Source organism: Cygnus olor, chromosome 6 (genome assembly GCF_009769625.2).
Source record: "Cygnus olor isolate bCygOlo1 chromosome 6, bCygOlo1.pri.v2, whole genome shotgun sequence".
Taxonomy (NCBI): Eukaryota; Metazoa; Chordata; class Aves; order Anseriformes; family Anatidae; genus Cygnus; species Cygnus olor.
The window spans coordinates 20,903,834-20,923,620 of NC_049174.1; the positions used below are offsets into that span (position 1 = coordinate 20,903,834).

The 19,787-nt window shown below is 35.4% G+C and overlaps 1 protein-coding gene and 1 long non-coding RNA gene across 4 annotated transcripts in view; one reads left to right on the forward strand and one right to left on the reverse strand.

The window, feature by feature from the left end:
* LOC121072246 (sodium channel protein type 2 subunit alpha-like) overlaps nt 1–19,787 on the forward strand; it is a 72,896-nt gene that overhangs the window by 26,822 nt on the left and 26,287 nt on the right. For all 3 annotated transcript variants that reach the window (XM_040561689.1, XM_040561692.1, XM_040561690.1), the window contains 15 exons: nt 552–670; nt 1,005–1,094; nt 1,929–2,057; nt 2,510–2,601; nt 3,712–3,948; nt 4,459–4,522; nt 5,739–5,880; nt 6,329–6,535; nt 7,315–7,605; nt 8,230–8,610; nt 9,269–9,401; nt 11,594–11,832; nt 13,434–13,607; nt 14,743–15,099; nt 17,028–17,480. In XM_040561689.1, the coding sequence (XP_040417623.1) occupies nt 552–670; nt 1,005–1,094; nt 1,929–2,057; nt 2,510–2,601; nt 3,712–3,948; nt 4,459–4,522; nt 5,739–5,880; nt 6,329–6,535; nt 7,315–7,605; nt 8,230–8,610; nt 9,269–9,401; nt 11,594–11,832; nt 13,434–13,607; nt 14,743–15,099; nt 17,028–17,480 (3,108 nt within the window). The remainder of the gene's footprint in view (nt 1–551; nt 671–1,004; nt 1,095–1,928; nt 2,058–2,509; nt 2,602–3,711; nt 3,949–4,458; nt 4,523–5,738; nt 5,881–6,328; nt 6,536–7,314; nt 7,606–8,229; nt 8,611–9,268; nt 9,402–11,593; nt 11,833–13,433; nt 13,608–14,742; nt 15,100–17,027; nt 17,481–19,787) is intronic.
* The window catches only part of LOC121072255, a 97,942-nt gene that overhangs the window by 20,357 nt on the left and 57,798 nt on the right, over nt 1–19,787 (reverse strand). The window lies entirely within an intron of this gene.

The window sequence follows — 19,787 nt, forward strand, 5'->3', positions numbered from 1 at the left end:
AATCATAAAATGTGGACTGACTTAAGTTTTCATTAGATAACAGTTTTAGTCTAAATCAAAAATGGTTGTGTAAATGGTGCTAGAAATAACTGCTCAGACAATAAAGGCAGTAAAGTCTTTAAGAACCAGGATGTCTAATTTCAAAAGCAGTTTCTAAGTGCTGAAATGATTAAGTAGTTGCTGGTGAGTCTCCAAAAATGGTTGATTAGGTGCTATGTTTTGCACTGCCAGGTTTCATCTGAAGTGCATGCAATATAGCTGCACACTTTTTTAGTGTTTTAAAAGGACAATTTTTTAATTATATTTTTCACTTATTTACATAATCCAGGAAAATGTTGAAATGCAGACATTAAGAGCACAGAGAAAAAGAATGTATGGTTTTCAGTTTTCCTTGCTTATGTGAAAATACAGAATCAGATACTTGCTTGAATAATTTTATTGAAAATAAATTTGGCTACTTACATCTGTGTAAGTGCAGCCTCTATTTATGGTGAGGTTGCAAACATATCCTAAATTTCCTATTCTCTCTCTTTTTTTTTTTTTTTTTTAAGACTTTTATAGTATTGAATAAAGGGAAGACAATCTTCAGGTTCAGTGCCACCTCTGCCTTGTACCTTTTATCTCCTTTCAATATTATTAGAAGAATAGCTATTAAGATTTTAGTTCATTCATATCCTTTTTATCTAGTATGCTTAAAATGAAAACATAATAATTACTGGCCTTTTGAAATATTTTATAACGCTTGTTTGTTTTAGTATTTAAATGTGTTCATACCCTTAATTCTTTCTCTCAAAATGAATGAAGGCTAGCATGTATACCTAGTTTACAGAATTAATAGTATCATTAATATGAAACATTTTTGCATTATCTATGGCATTTTTAGTCATATTAAACTGATTTGTATCGTATGTGTTGTCAGTGTTTTAAAGCCTGGTCAACTACTCATGTTTTGTGTGATGCAAATTCAGCATTAAGAAAGTGTAAGTTCCTTAACTGCAGTCAACATTGTTCAGCATGCTTATTATGCTCACTATTTTGACAAACTGTGTATTCATGACATGGAATAAACTACCAGATTGGACAAAGAATGTGGAGTAAGTAAAATTATGTAATATTTTTTTTAAATGGTTTTAAAATGAAAAGCTAAAGTAGGAGCTAAGCCGTGTGGTTTTACTTAATATCATGTGCAAAGCTGGTATTCTTTCTCTAGCCTGTTGATTAATACTAGCTGCAACTCAAACCACTACAGGCCTGCAGGCTGTAAGAAAAAAAGCTATGATATTGTTACCCTTTTTCCCTGAATAAAACTGATTTAATCCTTTTGATCATAATTTTTGTGCTTGTAATGTTTTTGTGCCCTCTCCCTTTTCAGCCGTTCTGTTAGCATTTTTATTAAAAGAAGAAGAAGAAAAAAATCCTGTCAAACTGACACTATTGCTTTTCAGTAAGATGCTTTGTATAGCCACTACTGAAACACCTTCATGCTTAACAAAATGTAAAAATTTAACACCCAAGCTTTTCATATAAAAATATGAGGATTACTGTCAGACATTCTAAAGTCTGACTTTGGTAACTGTAGTAAACACTAAGTTTCGCTTACCCATGGATTTTATTTCTGAAATGCCAACCATGCTGAAATTTTCACTTACAAAAAAAATATTTTCTTCATATTTGTACTGATTACTACTTTGTGTTCAAATTTCAAACTCATGCGTGCCAGAAACTGCAAAAATATGTTTCAGTTTAAAAAGTAAAAATCCCATAACTATGCAGAAGAATGGTGGGAAAACAGTCATGTTTGATGTAAGTTTGTAATTACCATTACAGTCCATTTAATAATCACTGCTTTTGAGTGGTTTTCTGTTATTTCCATATTGTTATATCACTGAATGACAATCTTAAACTTTTATTTTGATGTTTTCTCATAGGTACACTTTTACTGGTATTTATACTTTTGAATTTTTGGTAAAAATCCTTGCAAGAGGCTTCTGTATAGATGATTTTACTTGCCTTCGTGACCCCTGGAACTGGCTTGATTTTATTGTCATTTCCTTTGCGTAAGTATACATTTATTTACTTTAAGCAAAAATACCAGCCAGAACTTTTTTTTTCTTAAATGGTAATAATTTGTTTGGGTTATGTTAGCTCATTTAAAATGAATTATAGTTGAATTGTGTTTCAACTTCTCCCATTTTAATGTTTACCTTGATCTAGCACACGGCCGAATTACTGTACTATTGCACAGTACAAAAGAGAAGTTACAATTGAACAATCTATTATAAAGTATATTTAAACAATAAAATCAGGGTAATCAGTTTCATATTAATTTACATTCAATGGAAATACTTAAGGGTATGCTTCCTAGGGAAAACTCCATTGAAACAGGAAAATATGAATGTAAGTCTTTCATTTAATGTTCCCTCTTCCTAAAAAATAGTCTGGATTACAGGTCCAGGTAAGTAACATACACTCTACCTTAATTCTGAGTAACTGTGATTTAATTCTACAGGTATATAACAGAGTTTGTAAACCTAGGCAATGTTTCAGCTCTTCGAACTTTCAGAGTATTGAGAGCTTTGAAAACTATTTCTGTAATTCCAGGTAAGAAGTAACTGTGTAAAATAGTAAGCTCTCTACATCACCTCTGTTTAATTCTGTGTGTGCTGTCATTGTGTTTGTGTGTGGAATCCCTCACTACAGATATGTGACAGAGTTTGTGGACCTGGGCAATGTCTCAGCGTTGAGAACATTCAGAGTTCTCCGAGCTTTGAAAACAATATCAGTCATTCCAGGTGAGAGCGAGGTTAAACACTGAGGCTGATTGAAATTTTCACAGAAGCTGAATTCATGTTTTCAACAGAAGGATTTAGACTCCAGTCTTAACTTAAACTAAACTAAACTTGATTATTTTTCTGATTCTCTAAAACACTCAGCCTCAGAGTTTAATACATTCATGCATGAGAAACTGAATTATATAGCCTATGTATTATGTAGCCTATAATTTCTATTTCATGATATCAAATTTTCTCTTCCACATGAAAGATCAAAATTAATTATCTTCTCATTTTTCTATTACTAATCTGAATGCTACCATTTATCAAAGACATTTGGGATTGAAAATTTCAATGTATTTTAAAAGCTAAATCCTTGATAAAGGAATAAGAAAATAAGGAGTAGCATGGGGATTGCATGATGTATTATCTTGAGATGCCTATCTTCACCAAATCACCTCCAGCTGAATAGGACGCATTATAATGGTACCATTAAAATCTCTGCTGCAATGCAATTGTGTTTTGTTTTTTGTTTGCTGTTATAGAACCAATATATTGTGAATTGGATAAGGACACTGGCACAGGTTTGAAGGAAGAGGCATCAAGCAGAAAATAAAACTGGAACAATTTTCTTCACATGTAGTTAACATGTACAGGGAGCATGAGTAAAAAACGCTACTTGTTTATTTGTAGAACGGGTGTTTTGGAATGCCTACCATTCATAGCTTCTGATTAGTTTATTAGGAGCTATGTTTTATAGGAGCTATGTTTTATAGCTATAGTTTATAGGAGCTATGACTTATTGATATCTTTTTCCTTTGAAAAATATTTTAAGACTATTTTTGTGCAGCTGTGCATGATGTTTAATAGTGTGTTGGAGTAATCTACATTTTATTTTAGCTTAGGTAAATATTTAATAAAAATCTGCCTCTGTTTGCAGGCTTGAAGACTATTGTGGGAGCCTTAATTCAGTCTGTGAAGAAGCTCTCAGATGTAATGATTTTGACTGTGTTTTGCCTGAGTGTGTTTGCACTAATAGGACTGCAGCTGTTCATGGGCAACTTGAAGAATAAATGCTTGTTATGGCCATCAAAAAATTCAACGACTTTTGAAAAATACGTAGCTCCGTACTTTAATGGTACAGAGTTTGACTGGGCGGCATACATTGAGAATGAAAGTAAGAAACACTGCTGAAATAATGTGTCGAAGTATTTGTGTATAAGCACACATACGTGCACAAACACGTTAGATTACCATGTCATGTTATAGGCTGAAGATAAGTATCAATGAAATAGGATGACAATGGGTACATATTTTATATCTTGCCTCCCAAATTCACACTGACATGATTGTTTTTTCCTTTAACTGCGCTTTGAAACATAATTGTAGGGTTAGGTTGGAAATCACAGAATCATGCAGGTTGGAAGAGACCTCCAGGGTCATCCGGTCCAGCTGCAAGGTGTCATTAGAGCAGGCTGCTTAGCATCGTGTCTAGTAAAGTGCTGAATGTCTCCAAGGATGGAGACACCAAAGCCTCTCTGGCCTTGGAAGAGGTGTTTTTTGGTTTTTATTTGGGGGTGGGGGGTGTAACAAATCAAGATTGCATCTTCTGACACTTACATTACTGTAGTTTGGTGTAGTACTTCCTTGCCTTAATTGTAGTAATTTAGCATTTCTTTTCTTTTAGGTCATTTTTATCGTCTAGGAGGACAAAAGGATTATCTGCTTTGTGGCAATAGCTCAGATGCAGGGTAAGATACAATGAAAACTACATACCACCTGTTTAAACAAAATGTAAACAATACCACTATAAATTTAAAAAGCTAATTTAGCTACCTAAATCCATAATAAAAAATGTACGGTCATGGTTCATAGTAACTAAACACTTGAATGAGTAAAAATACTAAGTGAGAAACTATTTTGCTGTAAATTTAAAACTCTAACTAGACAAATACTATTTCAGCAGGTAGATATTGGATTATCAATGACTTGAGACCATACTTCCATATCAAAGACTTCAAGTCAATTCATATCTCTAAAAAAGGCATGGGGAACTGGGACTTAAGACCGACTTTTGGGAGGACATCTTCATTATTCTTCTGTCTGTGGACTTCATGCATGGCACTATCTTGGTCTCTCTTTACAACAATTTTTTGTAATAAAATAACATATTACTAGACTGTAGTGATATATCAGTCCATCCCTTATATTGGATAATTATGTCTAAAACAGATATACTTAAGCTTTTTTTGTAAACATTTTGTGTGTAAATATCAAGTAATGTTATATATATGCATATATACACACACACACATATGGAAAGAAATCTTTATAGTGTCTTTCCATTAAGTTTTTTGGTGGCAAAACCTTCTCTAACCCTCAGGAATAGAATCGTAACAGAGATAATGTGCCTACAGAATTGGATCACCTACTATCAAAACTGATACATACAGTTTCAGGAGGTTAAAATAATATCACTGGTAGTTATTTCCTGTTGTGGAATTGTTAACTTGACTTGACTATTTCACAAACCTGAAGAAACCAAGAAACCTGGTATGCCAACCCTGCAGGCATGCAAAATTCAACAAAAAAATATCTATACCGACTCTTTCTCTTGCATGGAAGTGTTCAATTTATGGAACCTCTGTATTAAGCAAATATATTATCTCCATTGAAGAGGCACCTGCAGATATAGTATCGATCTGTTAGGAATAAGTTTTATTTTGTGTATAATGGTGAAAAGTTTGAAAGAAAGATTTCAATTTACTTGTTTACCATTTGCTGGGTTAGAAAAAAGAGCACTGTTCTCCTTTCCTCAATAATTTTTAAAATGTAAGCCACAAATAGCAGCAACCACCTTGTCAGATAAGGTCTAATTAATCTTTATTGGAAATTCAAGGCACAGTAATTTAAAACCATTTTAATGACACGTGTTTTTTTATACACATTACTTTTTTTTTTCCCTAGTAAATGTCCAGAAGAGTTTATCTGTGTGAAAGCTGGAAGAAACCCTAACTATGGATATACTAGTTTTGACACATTCAGTTGGGCTTTCTTGTCCCTGTTTAGACTTATGACACAAGACTACTGGGAAAATCTTTATCAGCTGGTGAGTATATGATAAAAATCATTTAGTGTCTAACTGTCCCCAAACCAAACACAGAAAGGGCCTCTGTTTATCTTACATACCACAGCAATTGATAGCAGTTGAACAAGTGCAGTATTTATGAAGGAAAGCAAATTCAGTTGCAGAATTAAGCAGACATGGGTTCTTAGTACAGAATCTCACATGATTTCTGAAGAGGTGTGCACATTTTTGATCCTTTCTTTCATTTTTACAATGTATATTATCTAACAGCAAAACATGAATCTTAATTTGTCTTTGTATAAATTAGTTCTCTCACCATAGTTTTTTCATGTGTGTGAAAATCTGTTTTAATAACTATTATCTTTTAAATTACTAAAGTTTTGTCCGTTTAAAATTCAGTCAGTGTTTATGAATTGCAGAATTGATGCATGTCTTCACCAGATGGATCATTTCTCTTCTTCTCCTCTAGACGTTACGAGCTGTTGGCAAAACATACATGATATTTTTTGTTCTGGTCATTTTTCTGGGTTCCTTCTACTTGATTAACTTGATTTTGGCTGTGGTTGCCATGGCCTATGAAGAACAGAACCAAGCAACTATGGTTGAGGCAGAACAGAGGGAGGCAGACTTGCAGCATATGCTTGAACAGCTGAAGAAGCAGCAAGAAGAAGCTCAGGTATTTTCTAAAAAAGAATTTGAGCGTTAGCATATCTCTTTGCATGATATTCATTTGGAACAAACCCAGTAATTAGATAATACATTCTAAAAGTAATAAAAAGCCATAGAGAAAGCAGTCTAAAAATACTTGTGAGATATATAAAGGCATGTGTATGTCTTTTTTAATGTTGATGTCTAAAGTTTTAATGATCTTCTGATCTGAGAATAGAAAATACAAATTGGAATAATAGTTTTTTTAATAAACATTTCTTATCAGGAGCTAGTATCTAGTAACCTGGCATGCTGAATTTCTCAAATTCTTAACTTAAAAGTAATTCTAGTAGATGTGAAGTGTTTGTCAAGCCTTGGTTAAAGTTAAATATGTTTTTGTCCATAAATTTTACTTACATATACTACCTGTGTTATCACTAGTGAATCTAAGACTGCAAGCTGCAAGTAATACCCCCAAAGTTTCTTCCCTAATAGCAGCTTTTAGGGAAGCCATTTACAGTAACAGCTAAAATCAGTTTACAAAGATAATGCAGACTGTATTAACGTAGTATAACTGCATTTAGCTCTTTTGCATGCAATTGCATTCACTGAAATTAAAAAAAAAAAAATCTACTGCTATTTTTCTTTTTTAAACACAAATCCACCTAGGCTTTTGTCACATTTACAAGTCATGTGGTATAAACTTCAGAAACAGGCACTATAGCATTCTTAAACGATTGTGGAATTTTAAAGCATTTGATCATTCACGTATGTTTTAGATGTTGCGTTAAATAATTGCTTTGACAGGCAATAGCAGCAGCTGCAGCAGAGATGACAGAATTAAGTGGTGAAAGTGGGATTGGTGGACCTTCAGATAGTTCTTCAGAAGCATCCAAGCTTAGCTCAAAAAGTGCCAAAGAAAGGAGAAACAGAAGGAAGAAAAGGAGGCAAAGGGAACTCTCTGGAGAAGAGGATAACACAAAGGAGGGAAAGCTTTCAAAATCTGAATCAGATGGCAGTATCAGAAGGAAAGGCTTCCGTTTTTCTTTTGATGGGAACAAACTTGCTTATGGGACACAGCACACATCACCCCACCAGGTACTGTGAATAATGCAGTTTTTGTTGTTTGGATTTGTGGTAACTGTAATACGCAGCAAACTTTGCTGTAACTTTGTAAAGTAATACAACCTAGGAAAAAGAATTTTGCATTGCTTTAATTACCAACTGCATCAAACAAGAGTTTGGAGGTTATTTTCTTGTTTGGGATCTGGTGGGTCTCAACATGGTGCACAGCAGTAGTACACGTTCATAGTTCAATTGAAGTAGAAATTAATTTTTAATTCATAAAAGGAAAATTTAAGTGTAATGTATCAGGGTAGAAGACTAAAAGTATGAAACAATATAATTTGACATAATGTATAATCTACACGGATTGTTAGAATTCTTAAAGTCTTTATTTCCTCTATAATATGTGGATGGAAACTGCTATAGCCTCATGCATGTTCGCTTTTTGTTCTCTGATAATTGTTTTAAGTGGACTGTAAATTTACCCATTCAGATGAATTCATCTCTCATGTGTCTGAAGTCTATCTAAGGCACTGTATTAAGAGTAAAGCTGAAAGATTTGGGGGGAATATATATATATATATATATATATTTCATAGATATGGATGCTGTATATTAAAAATCTTCATCTGGTGACTTTGTTTATTTCCTTTACAGTCTTTACTAAGTGTTCGTGGCTCCCTGTTTTCTCCCAGACGTAGTAGCAGAACAAGTCTTTTCAGTTTTAGAGATCATGGAAGAGAGATAGGATCTGAAAATGACTTTGCTGATGATGAGCACAGCACATTTGAGGATAATGGAAGCAGAAGAGGTTCTCTTTTTGTGCCACTCAGACACAGTGAACGACGCAGTAGTAACATTAGCCAGGCCAGCAGATCGTCAAGAAGGCCGACACTTTTTCCAATGAATGGAAAGATGCACAGCACTGTGGATTGCAATGGAGTGGTTTCCTTAGTGGATGGACCACCGTGTCTCTTGTCACCTACAGGTCAGCTTCTGCCAGAGGTGATAATAGACAAACCAACAACTGATGACAATGTAAGAAAGTTTTTAATTACTCCAGATTTCAGGATTAGAGATCAAGGCTGATCTGTAAAAGTTACTTTCAGAAAACAATTGCTATTGCAGAAACTTCCTAGCATAAATCACATCTTATAAGTATATTATGATTGAACTTGTTTGGAATTTAAGTATTGGTAAAGAAAGCATGGGACTGGGAACCAGAAAAAGTCACGCTTCTGGTGAATTTGCAGTGAATCCAGTGAAAAATTCACGCTTCCACTGAGAAGTGTCAATTTGTTTCTTTGGCCATAGCCTCCTCCAAAATTTCCTTACGTCTAATAATAAGTTAATAGTAAACTATAATGCAAAGATAATCTGGAAATTAAACATCAAGACTTAATACTTTATAATTAATATATATATATATAAATATATATATATTAATATATATATATTAATACTTTATAAGGTATTTTAGAAGGTGCTTAACAGTATTCAGAAGTATAACCTGAAAATACCCATTTTCTTTAAACAAAAAAAAAAGGTGGAAAAAAAATTCTAATGTCATAGCACGAATATGAACCTGTGTATATTATGAATTCATTGAAAGTGAAGAGTCTTTTTGAAGCCTGTTATGTCAGCATTTCTAAAGGTGAATTATATTTATCTCCCCCTCCCCTTTTTTTTTTTATAGAGCACTACTACAGAAATTGAAATAAAAAAGAGACGTCCAAGTTCATATCAAATACCAATGGATTTGCTGGAGGATCCCAATTTAAGAGAGAGAGCTATGAGTATAGCTGGCATTATCACAAATACAATGGAAGGTGTGTTACAACTACTTTGTACAAAGGTGTGAACAACACCTTCAACGGCTGTCGACTGCTAACTAGGCTGCAATGGTCTACACCAGGCAGACTGCTCTCTCTAGAAAGTCTGTGTCCACCCAGACTGACGGCCTGCTCAACAATGCGGCAGTTCAGGTCTCTGGGTGCAGGGAGTGTCTGAGCCTGTTGCTGCCATCTGAGGGAGGTAGAGGCACCGTGTGTGTGAGGTGCGAGCAGGTGGATGACCTGGTCCGCCTGGTGACAGAACTCAAAGAGGAGGTGGATAGGTTGAGGGCTATCACGGAGTGTGAGCGGGAGATAGACTGGTGGAGCGACTCCCTACAGGGCTTGAAGGAGAGGGACCGGGGCGAGACACCACCACCCAGGGGGTGGACTCCCTGCCCTGTCGCTGTCGGGCAGAGGGAGGGGACCTAGGAGTTGAGGAGGAATGGAGACAGGTCCCTGCTCGACCTCGCAGGCAACGCACCCCCCCACTGGCCCCTCCTTCCCAGGTGCCCTTACATAACAGATTTGAGGCCCTGGAGCTTGAGAGGCCCGGTGGGTGAGGACGAGGTAGAAAGTCTACCCAGGAGGATGCCTAGGGCGAGGAAGCTGACTCCACGCCTCAAGACAGCCTCCACCAAGAAAGACAGAAGGGTGATCGTTGTAGGTGACTCCCTTCTCAGGGGAACAGAGGGCCCTATTTGTCGACCTGACCCTACCCGTAGGGAAGTCTGCTGCCTCCCTGGGGCCAGGGTCAGGGATGTTGCCAGGAAGCTTCCCAACCTGGTTCGCCCCTCTGACTACTACCCTCTTTTGATAGTCCAGGCTGGCAGTGATGATATTGAAGAGAGAAGCCTGAAGGCTATCAAAAGGGACTTTAGGGGACTGGGACGGTTAGTGGATGGAGCGGGAGTACAGGTGGTGTTTTCGTCCATCCCTGCAGTGGCAGGGAGGGGTACCGAGAGGACACGGAAAGCCCATCTGATTAACACGTGGCTCAGAGGCTGGTGCCAATACAGAAATTTTGGTTTTTTTGACCATGGGGCGCTTTACTCAGCACCCGGCCTGGTGACCGCAGACGGGTCCCTATCTCCAAGGGGAAAACGGATCCTAGCCCAGGAGCTGGCAGGGCTCGTTGAGAGGGCTTTAAACTAGGAAAGAAGGGGGACGGGGCTGAAATAAGTCTTGTTGGAGCTGTACCAGGGGGAACAATGGCAAGGCCGGGGGAGAAGGCAATGGCCCGACTGAAGTGCATCTACACTAATGCACGCAGCATGGGTAACAAACAAGAGGAGCTGGAAGCCATCATGCAGCAGACAGGCTATGACTTGGTTGCCATCACAGAAACGTGGTGGGACTACTACTCTCATGACTGGAGTGCTGCAATGCCTGGCTATAGGCTCTTCAGAAGGGACAGGCAGCACAGAAGGGGTGGTGGTGTGGCTCTCTATATTAGAGAGCGTTTTGATGTTGAGGAACTTGAGGCTGGGAATGACTAAAAATAACTAGCCATTGCAAATGCATAAAATGAATGGTAGGACAAAATGAAAAAAGAAATGAAGGAGTCTGATAAACAGGCTAAACTAAAAAAAAAAAAAAGTATTATAATAAAACAGACAAAATGTATGTGTACTATACTACTTACTCATATTGGAAGAAGTGCCTTGCGATAAGTCTTCTGGTAACCTATACTATAAGAAGGTAACATAAAATTAAAAGCCAGGCCTTAGTTAATAGGAAGAAGGAAATTTGTAGTGGTAATTTCTTTTGTAGTAGTGAAATTATTACTGAAATTCATGAAAAAGCTTGAATAGTTTTAAAAAAAAACAAAACTGTTTTTGCTGAAATTAATCATATTTTTCTTGCAAATCAATAGTTAGAAATTTGAGGGGACTGTGAATTTGGAAGTTTTTATATGGAAAGTGTCCTTAAATTTAAATAGGGTGTTTTTGAAAACAAGGTTGTGTGATAAGTAGACAACTTTTTTCAGTTATTAGCTGAAAACCCTTATTGATTTTCTTCTAGTCTTCTGAAACTATTTCATTCAGCAACTATAATTTCTAAGAAGGTTCCTCCAAACATCCTTAATGGTTCCAGGAATATAAACGTGAAAAAGCAGACCAAACAAAAATATATCGCTTTCTTCACAACTTGCTTACTCTGCATTTCTTTTTTTTTTTTTCCCCCAGAACTTGAAGAATCCAGGCAAAAATGTCCACCCTGCTGGTATAGGTTTGCCCACACTTTCTTGATTTGGAATTGTTGGGAGCCTTGGTTAAAAGTGAAGAGTATAGTTTCATTTATTGTAATGGATCCACTTGTTGATCTTGCTATCACTGTTTGCATAATTTTAAACACACTGTTTATGGCCATGGAGCATTATCCAATGACTGAAGCTTTCAACAATACACTTAAAATAGGAAATCAGGTAAGTCCACCAAATGATTTGATGCAGTCTGAACATTGTTTCTCCTTGAAATGTAATTACTTTTATTTTTATTATTTTTATCATCATCCCATAATGTTAAAGGTTTCATCCAACATGTTAAAGGTTTATTTTTACTAAACATAGTCTAAAAATAACATTTGAGGTATGTTGTATTGAAGCGTATGATTACCATGCTGACATTTCTGCAAATAGAGTTTCAATGACCAGAGTTTGGATGACAGAAAACCAAAAGAGAAATCTGACTTGATTTTGTTTAGTATTGCAAGAAAAGTAGGCGCCAAATTAGATACTTTCTTTTGTAAGTATCACGAAAAGCACCAAAGCACCAGATGTTGGATATTGTTATGGATTAATATTTTTCTCTGTTATTTTTTGCATTTTTTTTTTGTAATTTTGTTCGGAGTGTTGCTTCGACTGGTCCTTAATAATTTGGAAGGGAAAGAACTTGTGATTTATACCAAGAGTGTCTGTTGATACAATTGTTTTCCCTGTGAGGTGGTTTTGTACCCTGTCTGTAGGTGGTTTGGTTTATTTCTTTGCTTGTTTTTATAATGGCAATGCTACAGATCATCTGCTATACTTCTCACTTATGCTCATTTTAAGTGGAATTTCTGGTGATTGTGGCGTAATTCAGTTATTACAATAAATGAAATTCCAGTACATATTGGGAATATATTCGGCTTAAGTGCAGAGAGGTTAATGTGTCAACATTGGAATTGTATCTTTGTATTTTTAGTCAACACAGAGATAGTTCGATTGTTTACATGGCATAAGAGATCATTGTGGAAGATAATCATTTCACATTGTCATTTTAAAAAAAGATTCAGGGTGTATTTGAGGAGAGAAGTATTTGTGTAGTTTCAGCAGTTGATTTCTTGCTTTTTGAACTCTCCTAAAGATTGTCAAATAATATTCTTGGTTTTTGTAATAAGCTTGTTTATATTTCTAGTAAAACGTGTTTTTTGAAGTTCTGTAGATGCTGGTGAGCATACATTTACAGTAAATACAATGAATTTACTCCCTTTTCAGAAGTGTTGTTTGCCTTCTGCTTCATCTGTAGCTTGTCAGAGGCAGAAAGAAGTTTTGCTTCAAGCATGAGCCTTGACAAAACTGGCCTTTTTTTGCAGATAGCAAAAAAAGACATGCTAATTGTCACTGTGAGTTCTCCTGAAGTCTTCATTTAATAGCACATCACTCTCCACCTGATGACCAATTCATATTTTTTCCACACGTTAGCTAAAGCAGCTTCCATTGTGGCAAGAGAGACTTTATTATCTTGCTGGGTAATGTTCTTTTAATTAGATATAGGGCAGATGTGGGGAGCAAACAGGAGGCCCATTAGGTATAGATTATTCTTCATGAGTCACTGAATGCATCTTGGGTTTAACTAAAAGTTAATAGAGTTACTCTACAGCTCCTTTTGATTTTGCCACTTTTCTTCTCTGTGATGTTCAACTTGTGATGATTTTCCTTATTGACATCCTGCTGTAAGAAGGTTGTCGCTATTAAGTTATTCTTAGTCATCTGGTTTAACTTATTCATACTCATCTATTAAGTAATAATAAACATTCTTCCTTTAGGTTTTTACTGGAATTTTTGCAGCAGAAATGGTTCTCAAGATAATTGCCATGGATCCTTTCTATTATTTCCAAGTTGGCTGGAATATTTTCGATAGCTTTATAGTGACCCTTAGTTTGGTGGAACTTTTTCTGTCAAATGTGGATGGATTATCTGTTCTACGATCATTCAGATTGGTAAATAAATTAATGATGATAATTATACATAGAATTCTGAATTTTAATTGTACCCATGTAAATAGACACAGTATTTTTATACTCATATTAATATTACATTAATACTATATTTTTTTTGGAAGTGTCACAGGATATCTCTGCAAACAGGTTTTACAAAATTATTTACGTAATCATGGAATAATGTGTTCCATTTTATGGTTCAGAAGAAGCTAAGTGTTTGTCAAGGGAAAGAACTGTGATACCGTTCTAATTGTATTAACATGAATGGGTAACAGCATAGTGAGTGTACAATTTACTTAGTGCATACTGAGAGACGATGTAAATAAATAAAACATTTGTAGTCTTCTGTCTGCTCCTATGTGGAAGTTGTCAAAAGTTTATTCTTTTTTAAAAATTTGTTCTTTTAAAATGCAGGATTTATAAATCTCATAAATTAATTTTAACAGGTCATTTTTCCTCTTGGCAAAAAATTAATGCTTTATTTTAATAGAAAAAAAATGTAAAAAGAGAAATTAAATTAGAAAAATATTTCCCATATTTTGCATGTATTCAAAAATAAAATATGTTTTATATAGTTTTTATTTTGGGTGGAAAGAGTGAGAGTTATACGTTTTTCCTTCATAAGTTGTAAGGTTTGACTTAGGGCTTATGTTTGGCTTTTATTTCCAGACTGTAGGTCTGGTCCTTTTTCTGTTTGCTGGAGACAATATACTTTTAAAAGATTCATCCTTCGAGGGTTTCAGAATCCTTTTTTTTTCTTTCAGCAGAATTCTGTTGCACCTTTTTTTTTTATGCATTTCTGCACAAAATGGTTGAGATATGTGCTGCTGTGTTCAGAATTCACTAGCTAAATAAATTCCACTAGTATGCTGTTTCACTCGTGTAGAAGAAAATACAGATATGCTATACGAAAGATAAGGATAAAAAGGTCTAAAATTTATAAGCCTAAAAAGAGTGGATTTTTATGAAACTCCTGTTTCTGTATAAGCTATGGATGTTGGAAACCTATTGAAGGTTATTTAGTTTTTATTTTTGTTTTTCCTTATTATTAAGAGACACTGGTCTGTAATCTGTTGTTTATTTCTATAGCGTTTTTATAACTACTACAAATAATGTCTCTATTTTCATTTTTCAGCTTCGAGTTTTTAAATTGGCAAAATCTTGGCCAACTCTAAATATGCTGATAAAAATTATTGGCAACTCAGTAGGGGCTTTGGGGAATTTGACCCTGGTGCTGGCCATCATTGTGTTCATTTTTGCTGTGGTTGGGATGCAGCTGTTTGGGAAAAACTACAAAGAATGTGTCTGCAAGATCTCTACCGACTGTATACTTCCACGCTGGCACATGAATGACTTTTTCCACTCTTTCTTGATTGTGTTCCGAGTGCTGTGTGGAGAATGGATAGAAACAATGTGGGACTGCATGGAGGTTGCAGGCCAACCTATGTGCCTTACTGTCTTCATGATGGTCATGGTGATTGGAAACCTAGTGGTATGTAGTCAGAACAATTTGAGAATTCATGTAGAGAAAGAATGGTAACAGAACCAGTAATTAAGTGGTTTATAGCATTAAATGTGTTATTTAAATGTTTTGTATGATTTTCAATGTTATGAATATGGATTCTGAAATAGAGTTTTCTGCTCGTTAGATTTCTGGTCCTATGTAGAATCCTCAAAATTAACGAAGGGCCTGTCAGGGTATGGAGTACAATTCAGAGAATATGGGTGGGAGGGAGAAGCATGATGTGTTCAGATTTTTGTGGACTAGTACTTGTTACTTAGAGTAGGATGGGTCCCACAAGTATTACACTCCCAAAATGGGAGTTTGCTTTTTGCAGAAGAGGACTTTCTTCCTAATTAACTTCAAATCACACACAGCCATTCCCGCCCCCCCCCCCCCCCCCCCCCCGCTCTTTTCTGTCCAAATGACTGCATTAAAATTCTTAGACTGAAGTTAAAGCCATTTTAAACCTTGCTTGCGCCTAACATATTACACAGATAGGGTAAGGAAACTGGAATTGGAAGGCACTAGTTTTGCATTAAAACAGATGGAAATATTTAACACTTTCAACTCTTCAACTTTTTTCTTCCTACTTGTTAGGTGCTTTTTATAAACATCAGGAGTTGGACTCGATGATCCTTGTGGGTCCCTTCCAACTCGGGATATTCTATGATTCTATGATTTTAAAAGCAGTCTTTATTGCATCTTCTTTTTCTCTGAAAGCATCAGACCAATTTGTACATTAACATGTATAAATTTCTTTTAAAATGTTTTATATTTATTAACTCAACAGCATTTGAGGCCTTCGTTGCTCAGCCTTTTGCTCTGCTTTTCTCATTACCCACAGAGTCTTTCCATGCAGTTCTAGATCTTTTCTTTAGGCAACTGTCAGCAGCAAAAGAGCTCTTGAATTAGCCATCCTGGTCTCATTCTTTAGTAATAAAATTTCTAATAGGAATAAGCTGATTATCAAACCAGTCATGCTACTAGTAGCACAGCCACTTTCTCCAGGATTTTCTGCAAATCTGTTGTCTTATAATAAAAAAATAATAATAATGAAATGAGTTGCCAAGCAACATATCCTCCTCAAATAGCTTTATAAACCACAAGAGAGAAATCTGTGGAATGTAGTATTGAACTCTGAATTTTTTTACAGTATTCACTGTATTCTGATATTATACCATAGCTCTAGCAGATTTTTTCATTTATTTATTTTGAGTAGGCAGGCTCTACTCCCGTCTTCAGGGCTCTGTTATCCAGTTGTCTTTCTGTATTCCCAACGTGTAGTTTTTACCCTGTTTTCTTCAGAGCTGCCTAGAAGGGCCTGGTCTAAAGAATTTGAGCTGCTACTCTACAAGTTCCTTGGCTACTTCAATCTTAGTAACTTTTGAGCTCTTGGTAAACTATGGATTTATATAACTGAAATGTATTCTATGTTTTGTCTTACAGTGGGAAGAGGATGAGAGCTAAGTAAGATTTGGGGAAGGGGTTGCTTCATGTGTTTTAAGTCACATACAGCAAAATACTTGTGTGGGTTTGGACCAGCCTTTAAGAAAGCTCTTTTTGCACAGATCTGCTATGCCTTGCTGCAGAGGGCTTCTCTGTGCAAGAGAAGTTAAACATTTTGGATCTGTCCAGTCAGTACCAAAGATATTAACTTCTAGCCTTAATACCCTTCCACAAACATGAGCAGAAGTGGAATTTACAAGTGTTTTTGTAGTCATACAGCAACGTAAAACCACAAAAAGCAACTGTGTTGAGTATAGAGCAGGTGTTGTGCTTACGTTGCATTTACATTTTATTTACTGTTTAATTTCCAGAATCATATACAGCAGAGGAGAACATGTCTAAGCTGTTCATAATAGGTGATAGAAGAAACATGTCAATGAAAAATTGAGAAAACTTGTCTTTGTTTTTAGGTGTTGAACCTTTTTCTGGCCTTGCTGCTGAGTTCATTTAGTTCAGACAGCCTTTCTCCTACAGAGGATGATAACGAAATGAATAACTTACAGATTGCTGTTGCAAGAATTCAGAAGGGAATAGATTATGTGAAGAAAAAAGCAGGTGAATGTGTCCAAAAATCTTGTTGGGGGAAACAAAGAGTTGTAAATGAAAGAACAGCAACAGATCAGTTGAATGATGGGAGACACCATTGCATTTCCAACTGTACCATTGCTGAAATAAGGATAGATACAACTTACCACAGAAATGAGAATGGAACAGCCGGTGTTGTAGGTAGCAGTGATTATCCACCATTCATAAACAACCCAAGCCTTACTGTTACAGTACCAATAGCTGTTGGAGAATCTGATTTTGAACATCTAAACACAGAAGAGTTTAGCAGTGACTCAGATTTGGAGGAAAGTAAGGAGGTAAGATTTAAATTGTTTACATTTTGTATGAATGAATTGTTTTGATCTTCTGACATATAACACTTGTATTCTTTCATAGCATGGCTCTTCCTGTTTAGAAATAGAGAGTACAATTTGAGATTGTTAGACTAGACTGAAAGTGAATAAATTGTGATGCATTGGGAAAAGTATGGCTAAAGAGAGTAGGAAATCCAGGCAGAATTATATAAAGACACATAAAACAATTTATAAAAGTGTTTTGAAAAGCAAGGTTTTCTAAATTTTTCAGGTGGATAGATAAACTGGTATGTATGTTTAATTAAACAGACAAAAGGCATATTGCTTTAGTATATTATCATCATAATATTTACATGAAGTAAGGATGAAAGTAAACTGCTATTAAAAAAACAACTAATGGATATCTTAAAATAATAATATTAATGCCTTTCCTATCTGATTTTTAAAGCTTACTGAGTTCAGAATTATTAGTATAGGATAAGCTAACAAGGTACTAACTCAGGCCAATCAGAGACGTAAATTTTCCAGTTCTGAAGTTAGAATGATTAGGAAAAGCCAAGGGAACAATGGCAGTATTATAAGGTGAATTTACCAAATAAACAGGATGAGAAAAAATACGTTTACTTCTTGTTTATGGTAGTTTTGAACAAGATGAATTTGCCTTGTTCTTTCCAAATTTTAGAAATAAGCTTGTTGTAGCAAAGTGTAATTACATTAAATTTGAAAGGTGTAAAAAGGTGACTCTTTAAGTGTTTCTTTTATTGTACGGTGAAGTATTTAATAATATTAGACTTGTTTGCTGTCTGAACAACTCATTTCCTGACACTTGATTTCCTCCATCTGCTTTTTGGAGGTTCTATTTCTATGTGTGTTATGTTAACCTTTCAGCTGAGAAGACCTTAGATTAACAAAAGACCTTCTCAGAGTAAAACAGAAAATATTTATAGCTGCTGAATAGCTGCTACATCTTTTGCTTACTATTAATGTGAATAAAGGATACTGGCCGTAGTGTGTTTAAATCTTGGTTGTGTGGAATATCTGATGATATTGATGGTAATTTTCTCCTGATTGGGTAACTGTTAAATCTACACTTCACCTGGAAATTACGCAGAAATTGAAGACACCTGGTTCTTCACTATTCTATATTTAAGAGTTGGGTAACAACGTCTGTTACAATCCATAATGTACCTTAAATTATTGATGATATTGCTTACCCAGAAGTTTTCATGTTTGACCCAGTAAATTGATTTTATTTTGCCATGTGGCTTCTTTCTGAAAGCATATCCTAGATACACGTTTAGCATGTAGGGAAGACTAGAAATAACCTTGAAAATAAATTGCAAGGAAAAATATATCTCTGTTAATCACTAGCATTTAAAGGACTCAAAGCTCAAATATACATACTGTAGATGTAGCTTTTTCTCTTTCTTTTTTTTTATTTCTTTAAATTTCAGGCCCAAGTCCAATACACATTTGTGATCTTCAGATATTATTCTAGTTTTATCTCTTTCAATAGGTCCTTAGATAAGCTTAAAGCACTAATCAATAGCAATAAATGTTATGTTTTGCAAACGTGTAACATATCTTGAAAACACATATTTAAATAAGTAGGAATCCATACTTCTGCTGTTTCCAGTACTCAAAAAAAAAAAAAAAAAAAGGGGTACCATGTTTTAACTTCATTGCGTACCATTCTTACTTCTCACAGGAGTAAAATCAAGCTGGATCATTCAAGAACGCAGCTCTGGTGCTTTTTAACCAAGCAGAGCAACGTGTCAGCATGTTTAAACAGGTTACCTAAACAAGTCATGCATATATGATCACTTTTGAGATTGACTGGCCTGCATGCTACTCAGCTACAATATATTTTTCCCCATCCATTGCAATGTAGTGGAAACATGCACAGCCACTGAGTCCTGTGACTCATATCACAGCATGGTTGGGGGCAGCCCCAACGTGTTCCTCTGTCCTTGTTACATCTTTAGCATTTTCTGTGCTACTTCTGTGGCATAAGCTGCATGCTTTGTAGGCTTCGATTACTGTTAACTGAATTAAATGTCAAGACTGTTCAAGGTTTAAAGAGATTAACAGCCTATAACTTTATGAAAGTGCAAAGGTAATTTTCCCTTTTTTCTGTTCATCTGTTGAACCATGTTTTTAGCTGTCATGTAATTACAAACCTTTTCTGATCATATTCATTTGACCATTGCCTATTGATCTTCTTTATTATTACAGTTTTGTGTATGCTGAAATGTTTATATCTTTTAACATAAATCGTTTCACGTCTATTCACAATGTTTTTATCATTTA